Source organism: Podarcis gaigeae (genome assembly GCF_964106915.1).
Source record: "Podarcis gaigeae genome assembly, chromosome: 13".
NCBI lineage: Eukaryota > Metazoa > Chordata > Lepidosauria > Squamata > Lacertidae > Podarcis > Podarcis gaigeae.
The window spans coordinates 38,214,332-38,228,067 of NC_139689.1; the positions used below are offsets into that span (position 1 = coordinate 38,214,332).

The 13,736-nt window shown below is 45.2% G+C and overlaps 1 protein-coding gene and 1 long non-coding RNA gene across 3 annotated transcripts in view; both read right to left on the bottom strand.

Annotated features, from left to right (window-relative positions):
* The window catches only part of LOC310830275, a 274,706-nt gene that overhangs the window by 12,854 nt on the left and 248,116 nt on the right, over positions 1-13,736 (bottom strand). The gene's annotated exons all lie outside the window — the stretch shown is intronic.
* LOC310830242 (lutropin subunit beta-like) lies at positions 1,735-12,768 on the bottom strand. 2 transcript variants are annotated; one of them, XM_083709982.1, is made up of 3 exons: positions 12,680-12,768; positions 3,910-4,104; positions 1,735-1,998 (listed from the first exon to the last, which is right to left on the bottom strand). In XM_083709982.1, exons 1-3 carry the CDS (start codon positions 12,728-12,730, stop codon positions 1,768-1,770), a joined length of 477 nt encoding a protein of 158 aa, XP_083566108.1. In that variant the 5' UTR covers positions 12,731-12,768; the 3' UTR covers positions 1,735-1,767. The 2 variants fall into 2 exon arrangements, with proteins under 2 accessions (XP_083566108.1, XP_083566109.1); XM_083709983.1 differs by lacking the exon at positions 12,680-12,768 and adding an exon at positions 6,758-6,808.

Here is a 13,736-nt window from a genome sequence, read left to right on the forward strand (position 1 = left end):
AAATCGGGATCTGTAGGCGATACAGTAGATCAGTAAGGGTATCTGACTCTCGGGAGATTGACAACAACAACCACTACTACAAAATGATAATTCTGTGCCACAGCTAGACTTGTGATGATCATTTATCTCATCCTCAGTGTTCCTTACTTGTAAAATATAGAGTATTAAATGGTTGCTGTTGTGCAATTCTGCTGGCTGGTTTTAGTGTTTTATACAGTGGTACCTCTGGTTACGTACTTAATTCGTTCTGGAGGTCCATTCTTAACCTGAAACTGTTCTTAACCTGAAGCACCACTTTAGCTTATGGGGCCTCCCGCTGCTGCTGCACCGCTGCCACGTGATTTTTGTTCTCATCCTGAAGCAAAGTTCTTAACCCAAGGTACTATTTCTGGGTTAGCGGAGTCTGTAACCTGAAGCGTATGTAACCCAAAGCGTATGTAACCCGAGGTACCACTGTATTAGATTCCATGACCTGAAGTTACTCAGAGATTTCTAATTTGAATACATGCATGAAATAGATGGGAGTTTGCTTACACTATAATAATTCTGCTAGTCTTTAAGGTGCTTTAAGACCTTGTTTTTCCTTCAAGTTACTAGCATGACTGTCCCTCTGAAAACAACTATCCTGTGTCCCTAACTTTCATTCTCCACTATCACTGCACAAAACATCGCAGTACACATTCAAACCAGTTTTCAGACTACCTAACTGGGTCGTGTTGCCCATTTTCTGAAATGTTAAGGTTTCTTAGTGCAGAAATCTAGTTCTGTGGATAACAGTGGCTTGAGGAAGGAGGTTAAGAGCCACAATTTTTTTAGGAGTTAATGTTGTTCATTGTGGGCGAAAACTAAGAGCGAGGAGGCGATTGGAGCTCAAGAGTTCTTTAGGAAAGCTAAGGTGTGCCCTGTTAGAGAGGAGTGGAAAGGGAAACAGAATGGGCAGAGAACAAGCGAAACAGACTAGAAGCCAGGACTCCTGAGTTCTTTGTACCTATCGACTGAATCACTCACTGTTGCGTTCGCAAACTAAAGGAAGGATTGAACTCTGATTAATAAGAATACACACAGAGGCTTGAACCAGCAAGACTCTGGGAAGGGTGCGTATAATCGTGTCTCTCTGTGCTTGTCCGAGTGCAGCCCCCTGGCCCAGCTAGTTTTTATTCACAAAAGAACATTTTACAGAGCGTTCGTAAGAACCAATCAGATTTCTTCTGAGCATTTCATCAAACCCACGTGGGGAGAAAGTTAGATCAAAAGAAATTCTTTTAACTACAAAGACTACTACTCTGAGCATGCATACATAATCTGAGAGTAAATAAAAGAGGACTAGAGAAACTCCAGAGATCACAAACAGGAGTAAACAAGAGGATGGCAGGATGGCAAGGAGATAAGCATCTTTATCACCTTCCTGTGAAACTATTTCCAGGCCCTAAGATTAACATCCTAAGATTAATATACATCAAAGAAACTGGCCCAGGATGCCTGCCTGGCGAAGCAACTGCTGTGTAAGTGACATGTGAGGAGAGAGAAATGGGCAGTAGAGGCAAAAGGGCATCAAAAAGGCATGAATGTAGAATCTTATGGGATTGAATCAGAAATTATCGTCAATATATCAAACCCAGTCAACACAATGCTTTCATCTTGGACACAATGGCTTGATGTACCGTTTATTTTATAATTCCTCATGGTAATCCCATCTGACCCCTACACTCACAGAGATGCATTGCTGCTGTTGGTTCCGGATGGCATTTATTAGCTGCCCCCCTCCATTTAGATAAAGGGGTTTGGGTTGCTGCAGGAGTTGGGCCCAGTGCCCTGAACAGTGCAGTCGCTGGAGGCCACTTTGCAGAGGTCGCAGTGGCAGCTGACAGCCACAGGGTACGTGAAGATCGGATCGACACCTGCTGGGCATCCGCGCAGCAGCGTGGTCTCGTAGCGGACCTCCCTGTAGGTACAGACTCTCTGGTTGAAGACGATTCGCTCGTCCTTCAGCAACATCTCCTGTAGAGGAAGTCGCCGGGCAGGGAGGACAATAAAGGGAAGTTATAGACATGTCTGACTCGCCCTTGCTAACATAGGAGGAGCAGGGCAGCAACCAAAATGAAAAACCTGACAGGGAACTTTGTAAACTTTGAGTTCTTTTCTAACCATCAAGCAGTGTATAAATTTCACGAAACAAATCAACCTTTAACATTGCCACACTTAACATATTTCTACCCCTCCTGTCTTCCAAGAAAGCCAAGGTGGTTTACATGATTCTCCCCTTTTTTCCCCTCACAACAACTCTGTGAGGAAGGTCAGGCTGAGAGTGAGTTTTGATGTTTTATTGTGTTTTTAATATTCTGTTGGGAGTCGGCCAGAGTGGCTGGGGAAGCCCAGCCAGATGGGCAGGGTATAAATAATATATTATTATTAGTGCCCGGCCTGAGGCCACCCAATGAGCTTCAAGAGTGAGTGGGGATTTGAACCCAGGTTTCCCCAATACAACACCCTTGACTGACACACTGGCTTGGCCTTCTGCCCACTGTTAGCACACTGTCAGATATGGGCCTGGCCTTGAGTGCACCTTTGAATTCCATCCTATTACGCCTCTCTCCTCACTGAGCAGAGCAGGCATGGAACAGGTTGGCACAGGGATGGGCTCCCAACGCCTGCCGCATCCTGCAGCTACAGAGATCCTCAGTGCATGCCATTCTTAAGGACAGTTGTGTTCTTTCCCCCATAAGTCAACCTTTCCCAACTTCACTCCAGAAGTTCTGGGTTGCTACTCCCTTCAGCCCTGCCCACTGGCCGTGGCTGAGCCAAATGTAAGTAGCAGCCCCAAACACAGATGGTGAGGCATAGTAAGGTAAAGGACCCCTGGATAGTTAAGCCCAGTTAAAGGCGACTATGGGGTTGCGGCGCTCATCTCGCTTTCAGACCGAGGGTGCCGGCGTTTGTCCAGAGACAGCTTTCCGGGACGTGTGGCCAGCAGGACTAAACCGCTTCTGGCACAACGGGACACTGTGACAGAAACCAGAGCAGCGCATGGAAACGCCCGTTCCCGCCACAGCGGTACCTATTTATCTACTTGCACTGGCGTGCTTTTAACTGCTCGCTTGGCAGGAGCTAGGACAGGGCAGAGGGAGCTCACCTCATCATGGGGATTCAAACTGCCGACCTGATCGGCAAGCCCAAGCGGCTCAGTGGTTTAGACCACAATGCCACCCACATCCTTTTATCTTTCTTTTCTTCTCCTTCCTTCCTTCCTTCCTTCCTTCCTTCCTTCCTTCCTTTCTTTTTTTTTTTTTTTTTTTTTTTTGAGGCATCGTGCCAGCACAAAATTCTCATCTGCCCTTTTCTTAGCACTGCTTTTTGGAGGACACAGTGACATGCTTACTCACTTGGGGTTCAGTGCTAAAGCCCAAAAAAAGGAGTTCACCTGTGCGCCTTCTAATTTTCAAGAAAGACGTTTGTCAATCGTGTAGACCAGGGATAGGGAAATTTAGGTTCAAGCCCTGAATGGAACCTTCTGGGCCTCTCTTCCCAGGATGCACCCTTCCTCCGTGCCTTTCCCTGGTCTCCACAACCTCCTCAAGTGCCTTCAGCTGTTAAAATGTCCACCACAGAGATGGCAGGCGAGATTTTCTCTTAGCTTGCCCAATCGGATGCGCTTGATGCCGCAATAGGGAACATGCAGCCCAGCGAATGCCACTGGACTACAGTTCCCATTGCACCTTGCCATTGGGACTGATGGGAGCTGCAGTGCCAGCGCCATCTGGTGGGCTGCCTTGATTTAGCAACACGTGCTCCCCTCAGGTCAATAATGCCTAATTCTGAGCTTCAAATGGGTGCCTGGCTTCCTAGAATGGCATTCCCCATTCCCCCGCTTCACAACGCCCCACATATGCACACAAGCGCGCACATACACACCCTGGTCTCGCAGTAGCCACTGCAGATGGTGGTGGTGATGGGCATGCAGACGAGGCAGTCTTCTTTCTCGGCCGCGATGGTGACATTGATGGGGCGGCAGGCAGGGGTATGGCTGGCGATGCCCACGTTGCTCCTGCGGCTGGCGGTGGGGGTAGCCACCAAGAGGAAGAAGGCTGCCAGCAAGAGGATCTTTCCCTGGTTGTAAAAGGAGGGAGAGGTGAGAAGCAGGGATTGAGGAGTCTGAGAGCAAGGCTAGTCTGATGTCTATACAAGGTGTTGGTGAAATTGTTGCCATGGTGTTTTTTAAAAATATAATTTTTATTGAATAGTTTTATGTTACAAAAAACAATACAGCCATACTACCACTAAATATAATTAAGAAATAAAAATTACATACATCGATATTTAGTTTGTTTTTTGTTATTTACCGTCTTATTTCCTCCCAAACATTGCATACAACAACACACATATGTGCAGACACCCACACACCCACACTAGCACAGAAAATGTTAACAATGAAAGTAAATATATTTCCCCTTTTATCTTCCAAAATCTTTTCTTCAACTTTGACTTCCTGCCAAGTCCCTTTGCATATATTTTATCTTACATTTGAATGTACACAAAACAATAAACCTTTCTATATAATTTTTCTAATACATTCTGAAAACATAATAAATCCTTAATTGTTGTCCACCTCCTTTTAGTTCCTTTATCACTCGAACGCTAGCACGGAGTCACAACTATTATTGTATTTTTGAACATATCTTATATAACCATCCCATTTTTCTGCAAATTTTTGCTTTGAGTTTCCTCTGAGTTTACTAGTCAGTTGAGCCGTCTCCACCAATTCCTGTAATTTGATTTGCCAATCTGTTATTTTTGGAGCCTCATGAGGGTTTTAAGGGGTTGGGAGGGTGGGTAGGGGTACCAGAAGGAGGCAAGGTTAGAGTTAATGCGGCAGGAAGAGATTGAGCATCAGGAGAAAAGTCTTGACAGCAGGAGCGACAACACAACCGCTTTAAGAATACTAAGTTCTCACATATAAAATAAATGTTCGTAAATATACAAGGCAAACACATACGTAAGTACAGTATATAAACCACGTGTCTGAAATACAGTGGACGATCAGGTTGCGAACTTGATCCGTACGGGATGCACGTTCGCAACCCACATCTGCGCATGCGCGGGTTGCGATTCGGCGCTTCTGCACATGCGCGAAGCGCAATTTAGCGTTTCTGTGCATGCGTGACTGCTGAAACCCGGAAGTAACCCGTTCCGGTACTTCTGGATTTCGGCGGTCCGCAACGCGAAAAAACGCAACCTGAAGCGGCTGTAACCCGAGGTATGAATGTAGTACAGGAGAACAACCCTGAAGCCATTTTGACTCTCCCAAATAAGCTTTCCAATTGTCTTTTTGACTGTAGGGGCTTGCACCTCCCTTTTCAAATACAGTTTGGGAAGTATCTGTTAAGATGAGCACACTATCAATATGTGTAAGAGATTCAGGAACTAAGTATTTACCACCATAAAGGAATGGCCAGGCTACCGATTTTCTCCTACCGATAGGGAACCCACCTAAGGACTCTATACAGGCTCTGGAATACCCCATAAGGCAGTGTTGTCCAAACTTAGGTCTCCATCTGTTTTTGGACTACATCATCCCTCACCACTGGTCTTGCTAGCAAGGGATGATGGGAGTTGTTGTTCAAAAATAAATGGCGAGTTTGGGAAACCCTGCCATAAGGGAAAGGGAGCAGTTTTTCTTATAACACAAACAATTACCTAGAGTGGTGTTGGGCTCGCCTCCCTGCTGAGTTCTACAAGGGCAAAACCGAGGCACCACCAGCACATTTAAAGCAGCAGCATGCCACTGTGAACAGGAATGCTTCCCACTTTAAGGCTGGTCCAACACATTTTGACGCCCGAGGCAAGACATGCCATGGGTACCCACCCCCAAATCCTGGCTCACACTCCTGCAGGATGGGAGGAGACCAGGATCAATGCAGCCGCTCTGGGCAGAAAGGGGGCATTCCACTAGCTGTTACCACTGTTTTTCGGTTTTCAGCTGCCTCCTTTGGCTTACCCGAAACCGAGTCAGGATTGGGACCTCTCGCCCCCTCAGAGCATGCCTCCCAAAACAGGTCACCTCACACTGCCTCAGTGGCACACCAGCCATGCTCTAGGGCACTGAGATTAGGGCAGGGAATTGCCTCCTGAGCGTTTTCCCTCAACAAAAAATTGTAATTCTGTAAACCTTAAGATTCCCTTAGCCCTGCTAGCGTCTTTTTCACTATATAGCATACCCTCCAACATTTCTCCAATGAAAATAGGAACGTCATCTTCATCATCATCATTATTATTATTATTAGTTTATACCCCGCTCAGCCACTCTGAATGGCTTCCAGCATGTATAAAAACATCTTTAAAAAATTAAAATTAAACATTAAAAAACTTCCCTATAAAGGGCTGCCTTCAGATGTCTTCTAAAGGTTGTATAGTTACTTATCTCCTTGACCTGGTGGGTTGGGTCACGTATCTCCATATTTATCCAAGGAAAATTGGGACATGCCGGGATCAAATGAGACACCAGGACGGCTTCTGCAAATCTGGGAAATAGGGGCACTTGGAGGGTTTGCCCGTAGCTTGCACGATACCCTTGCTGCCGTCGCACTCCCTGAAATGCTTAACCCATCTTGCATTCGAAATACCCAAGCAGTAACCATTGCACTGCAACCTCAATAAACAGTTCATGCTATTCTAAAGTTGCTTCCCTCAGCAGTGAATGAGCAAGAACCGCATGCTGATCCCATGTTCTGCTTGAGTGGGCGCCTTATTCGTTTACACCTACCTGGATCAACTTCATCTCGTCTCCTGGGCTGGCCTGGATCGGAGTACCTCCGCCCCCTACCTTACACCTCCTTTTATAAGATCTTCCCCCTCCCATCACCCAACCCACAGAAGCCTCAAGGACAAAGCAAAGGGGGGTGTGATGATATCTGGTTGCCAAGCAGGTTGCAGCATCAAACAACGCCAAAAAGGCACTTTCACTGTTCTCTTGGGAAGCGCCGTTTTCCATTCAGCCTAGAAGAGCACCTTCCAACATTTATCTGATGAAAATAAGGGACGTCCTACCATACCCTCCAACATTTCTCCAATGAAAAATGTGTTGTTGTTGTTGTTTAGTCGTTTAGTCGTGTCCGTCTCTTCGTGACCCAATGGACCAGAGCACGCCAGGCACGCCTGTCTTCCACTGCCTCCTGCAGTTTGGTCAAACTCATGCTGGTAGCTTCGAGAACACTGTCCAACCATCTCGTCCTCTGTCGTCCCTTTCTCCTTGTGCCCTCCATCTTTCCCAACATCAGGGTCTTTTCCAGGGAGTCTTCTCTTCTCATGAGGTGGCTAAAGTACTGGAGCCTCAGCTTCAGGATCTGTCCTTCCAGTGAGCACTCAGGGCTGATTTCCTTCAGAATGGATAGGTTTGATCTTCTTGCAGTCCATGGGACTCTCAAGAGTCTCCTCCAGCACCATAATTCAAAAGCATCAATTCTTCGGCGAATTGATGAAAAATAGGGACCTCCTAAGGAAAGGCGGGATATTCCGGGATCAAATCAAAACCGGCTTCTGTAAATCCGGGACCGTCCCTGGAAAATAGGGACACTTGCAGTAGGACTGCCATACATCCAGGATTTCAAAGGCCAAAGAGAAGTTCCGAAATGTGGCGCATTGTCCTGAATCTTAGGCAAGGCAACAGAAAATTCATGTTTTTTTGTGGCGTTTTTGTAGAAAAAAAGCTAAACAATTTTTGGGTTTTCTTTTAAGAAGCTCAACAATTTCGGTGGTTAATAATAATAATAATAATAATAATAATAATAAAGCTCCCTTAAAAAAACCCCAGGCTGTCCTGGTTTTTACATTTTGAATATGGCAACCTTAACTTGGTGGGTCTCAGAGCCTTAAAGGCCATGGCAATGTAATATGATGCCCAAAGTGCCTGAAGGCCCCAATTTGGGCATCGGCCCTGACTGTCCTTTTGCCCATTCCCTGGGGTCCGGGTCAATTTTCCCCTGCCTGCTGGGGGCATCTCCAGAGTCTAATCGCAGCCGTTTCCCGCCCATTCCTCCTCCCTCTCTAACTGGTCCCACCAAGGTGTCTCCACAGAGCTCATGACCAGGGGTGGAGCAGGGGGGGACGGACGGACCGCCCTGGGTGTCATCACCGAGGGGGGTGACATTCAGCATGCTGCACACCTGTCGGGGGAAGGGGGGAGTTGCGCCACTTTGCCAGCGGCCTTCCCCCTTCGCTTTGACATGGAGGAGGCAGGCAGGCAGGGAGATGACAGGAAGAAGAAGAAGAGGAGGAGGAGGAGGAGGAGGAGGAGGAGGAGGAGTTTGGATTTGATATCCCGCTTTATCACTACCCGAAAGAGTCTCAAAGTGGCTAACACTCTCCTTTCCCTTCCTCCCCCACAGCAAACACTCTGTGAGGTGAGTGGGGCTGAGAGACTTCAGAGAAGTGGGACTGGCCCAAGGTCACCCAGCAGCTGCATGTGGAGGAGCGGGGAAGCAAACCCAGTTCACCAAATTACGAGTCCTCCCTCAAAAAGCTCAACTTTGGCCAACCCTTCCCCTAAAAAAGCTCAACCACTCCTGGCAATGATGACAATGGGTAGATCACAGCCAGTACAGTGGACGCTCGGGTTGCTAACATGATCCGTGCGGGAGGCACGTTCACAACCCGCAGCGTTCACAACCAGCAACCCGCACGTCTGTGCACACATGGGTCGCAATTCGGTGCTTCTGCACATGCACAAAGCACGATTTAGCACTTCTGTGCATGCGCAAGCGCCGAAACCCGGAAGTAACCCGTTCCGGTACTTCTGGGTTCGGCGCAATGCACAACCCGAAATCGCACAACCGAAGTGTCTGTAACCTGAGGTATGACTGTATTTTTTTACTGTGAGTAGATTGCAGTCTCTTGGGAGCCCAACTAGATTTCAATGGGGGGCGGGATGTGACAAGAAATTTTCCACACTGGGTACCACCTGACTTTGCTACGCCACTGCTCATGACAGACAAAAGCTCAGCAGGTTAACAGCAGGTTCTAGGCTCAGGGCCCGTTGAAAACATTTAGTTTCCTGAAGCAGTGCCACAAATTCCACCTGTCCTACAATACATATAGTACCTCAGGCCAGCCACGTTTTATTGGCACCTGAGGAAGCGAATCCCACAATCCCCCTCTCCACTCTCTGGCAATAAATATACAGTTATAATAATGCCTCCCTTATTATTATTTTTTGAATTTATATACCGCCCTATACCCAGAGGTCTCGGGGCGGTACACAGAATTAAATCAAAATATAAAACCACAACTTCCATAAACAACAACAACACAATAACAACCCCCCCAAAAAACCCCCCACATTTCCCCTGAAACTTATGTTTGTACAATGCTCTAAATTTTGGGGAAAGTGCTGGATTGTATAATTTTGACCATCCAGAAAAAGCTGAAATTTTCAGCAGAGAACATTATTCAGAACTGTATACCTATTGTGTGGAAGTTAACAACAGGACAACGAAAATGGATTCTATGCGCTCTAATGGTAACCAAGAGACTGATATTGATGAACTGGAAGGATAAATATATGATAACCTTTAATAAATGGATTGACAACATGATAACACTCGCAACTAATAAATAGACTGCTTACAGACGTAGACTTTGTTTGGATAAATATGACAATATATGGAATGAGTTTATGCAAAATGTAGCAGGCTATTAATATTTACATATGTATTAGGATAATAATATCAAATTTATATGAGAATGTATGGGTTAGGGCATTTCTCATATATTGTAAATACAGTGGTACCTTGGTTCTTGAACTTAATCCATTCCGGGAGTCCCTTCGACTCCCGAAACCGTTCGAAAATCAAGGCACAGTTTCCAATTGCCTGCAGGAGCTTCCTGCACTCAAGCGGAAGCTGCATTGGACGTTTGGCTTCCAAAAAAGTTCGCAAACCAGAACACTTCCCGGTTTGTGGCATTTGGGAGCCGATTTGTTTGGGAGCAAAGCCGTTTGAGTACCAAGGTACCACTGTATTAGTATATTGCTTCTTTCTACACATTTTTTAGACCCCCCCTTTTCCCCTTTGCATCACTTTATTTCTTCAAATTTGAAACCTTCTCAATAAAAATTTAATTTATAAAGTTACAAGAAGTTAAATCGCAAAAAACCCCCAAAACCTGTTGCCTCTTCAGGGCACCCAAGATCAGCTGCCTGAGGCGGCTACCTCACTCTGCCTATTGGTGGGGACAGTCCTGTCTAGGCCTGAGATAGAGATCAAATTAATCCTGGGGGTGCTGGCAGATAATTAAAAAAACTAATTTCATACCCCACAAGTGTTCTGGAAAAAAACAGGACATATTGGAGGTAATGTAATCTGCATTTCAAGATGAAATCAAGCAGTTTTCATCTCCTGCTGCCAGCAGGAACAAAAAACAAATGAAGTGGCTAGAGATTTTTTCCTAGGCCATGGGTTCCTATTTCTTGTCCAAGGCCATTAGCTCTGGGCCACACCAGGTGTGTTGCTAGGTGACAAATCCCTGCTTCCTTTGACACATCCCTTCTACCTGAGTGGTGTCCCTGAAGCCAATCCTTCATGGCGGAAAGTGTAGGAGGACAGCAGCTTGCCTTGAAAAGCAGCCAAGTGCCAACTAGGCTTGAGCTTGGTTTCCTAAGAGACATGAGCCCACTGGGATGCAAGCAGTTCAATCTTGATCGGTGCTGGGCTGAGACCCCCCTTAACAGAGATGAGCTGATAATGATTGACGATGGGCTTTTTCTACAAAGAGATCAAAGGAAGTTGGCAGTGCCAGGTGCGAAAGGGATCACAAATTTTAAGGATAAAATTTATTGAGTGAGTTTACTTATACGCCATAAAAAAGGTAAAGGGGTAAAGGGACCCCTTACCATTAGTTCCAGTCATGGCCGACTCTGGGGTTGTGGCGCTCATCTCGCTTTATTGGCCGAGGGAGCCGGCGTACAGCTTCCGAGTCATGTGGCCAGCATGACTAAACCGCTTCTGGCGAATCAGAGCAGCGCAGGGAAAGGCCGTTTACCTTCCTGCCAGAGTGGTACCTATTTATCTACTTGCACTTTGACGTGCTTTCGAATTGCTAGGTTGGCAGGAGCAGGAACCGAGCAAAGGAAGCTCACCCTATCGCAGGGATTCAAACCGCCGACCTTCTGATTGGCAAGTCCTAGGCTCTGTGGTTTAACCCACAGCGCCACCCGCGTCCCCACTTATACGCCATATCCTCCAACATTTCTATGATGAAAATAGCGACGTCCCATTCCATGAAACCCTGCACATCTTATTGGGTTGCCCCATCTACTCTGGGCAGCTTCCAACATACTGTGGTACCTTGGGTTACAGACGCTTCAGGTTACAGACGCTTCAGGTTACAGACTCTGCTAACCCAGAAATAGTACCTCGGGTTAAGAACTTTGCTTCAGGATGAGAACAGAAATAGTGCGGCGGTGGCGCGGCGGCAGCGGGAGGCCCCATTAGCTAAAGTGGTACCTCAGGTTAAGAACAGTTTCAGGTTAAGAACGGACCTCCAGAACGAATTAAGTTCTTAACCTAAGGTACCACTGTATAAAACATTATTAAACTTTTTTTTTATTAAAAAAATCCCTATACAGGATTGCCTTCAGACAGCTCAGGGGCCAGATAACTCCATACCCTCCAACATTTCTCCAATGAAAATAGGGACATCGTAAGGAAAAGTGGGACATTCTGGGATCAAATCAGAAACTTCTCTAAATCAAGGACACCCCTGGAAAATATGGACACGTGGAGGGTCTGATTTGCTGCTTTTCTACCATGAGCTGTGCCCAAATCAGCTTACAGCAAACATTCAAAACATCGAAATACAAATATAAGAAAAATGCAGAGCACGTCAGTAAATTTTAAAAAATGACTGTGATAAATTTAACAAACATAGAATAAATTTAATATTGCAAAAAAGAAGGAAGGAAGGAAGGAAGGATGGATGAAAAGAAAGGAAGGAAGGAAGGAAGGAAGGAAGGAAGGAAGGAAGGAAGGAAGGCAGTTTTTGAGCTGTTTCAGGAACAGGCACCTCTTCAGTGCACTGTTTATCAGAAATGCAGCTTAGTATATGTCCTTGGAGCAAGCTTCTCTGAAATTGGATTACCCTGTGTATGCTGTTGTGAGTTGTTTTGGCAGATGGGTAAAGTGCAAATAAAACAGGATGGAACAATGATGGGTAAAAAATTACCCTGAAAAAGGGAGACTCAACTTCTGATCAAATGGGAAGGTAGCAAGGAATTGACAATGGAAACTGTTGCTGCTTTATTCTGCCAAACAGTCTTCCTTGTCTTCCTTTTCGGTTTATTATAGTAGGTTTCTTACACAGCTACACTTCCAAAGAGCCAAAGTTAACGCTGCGCCTAGCTAGCTTTGTTAAAACACAGGCTTTAAAAATGCACTGAAACTTGTCTGTATATGTTTGTGTGCACACAAAACACATTGCTGCGATTAACAGAGGAAAAAAGGTTTCAGAAGAATGTGTCTGACAAAGGCTGAAGCTGAAACATTTTGCCACATAAATAAAACCCTGATTTTGTTAAATCACAGTTACACATATATTATTTTAGTGATTACAGTAACTAAATCCCAGTCCCCAAAGGGATATGGAGCAAGCTTCTGCAAAGTGCTGTTGGATGCCTTTATCTACGCACACGTACCTTTTGAAAGGTCTTTTCAAAACACACGCTGTTGATTAGAGCTGGCTCCATAACCTGTGTCTGGAAACAGTTAAACTACACAGCAGTATGGAAGAGCTTGTGCTGGGTGCTTTTTAAGAAATGCCCCCTGGTCCACCAGCTGGTACCTGCTGAAGCAGTACGTCGAAAACACACTGAAGCAATGAATGCCAAATTGATGTAGAAGCTAAAATGTATTTATTAACTCACTTCTTTTATATACATATATATATATATATTATTTGGTTTTACATATTTAAGTTTACAATCGTACCACAACACATCCAAAGTTACAAGGGTCTCCCGAATCTCTGGACTTCTTCCCCTCCCTGGGTTCTGTTAATAAACCTTTTCTATTGCACCTTTTTTAAATAATCCAGGTTTTTTATAACTCCATTGTGTCCATAGTTCTCGTTACATTACAAGTGTTATTGCAGACCTGCTAATGTTTTCAGCTGCTTACAGCGGTCTTTAAGGTAAATTGTAAATTTTCCCCATTCCTTATTAAAGTTTTGTTCTTCCTAGTTCCTGAGATTTCTGGTCAGTTTTGCCATTTCGACATTGTCCAACAGCTTCATTTGCCATTCTTCTCTGGTAGGGACTTTATCTTCTATCCATCTCTGAGCTAACAGCATCCGCGCAACTGTCCTCACATACATAAAAAGTATTTTCTGCTCCCTTGGAATTTCAGCACTTATAATTCCTAATAGAAAAGCCTCTTTTTTATATAAAGGGTATCTTAAACATTTTTTTTCCAATTCATTATATATAATTTCCCAGAATGCTTTTATTACTTTGCATGTCCACCACATATGATAAAAGGAGCCTTCTTTTTCTTTACATTTCCAGCAGGTACAGTGGTACCTTGGGTTAAGAACTTAATTCGTTCTGGAGGTCCGTTCTTAACCTGAAACTGTTCTTAACCCGAGGTACCACTTTAGCTAATGGGGCCTCCCACTGCTGCCGCAGCCGCACAATTTCTGTTCTTATCCTGAAGCAAAGTTCTTAACCCGAGGTACTATTTCTGGGTTAGCGGAGT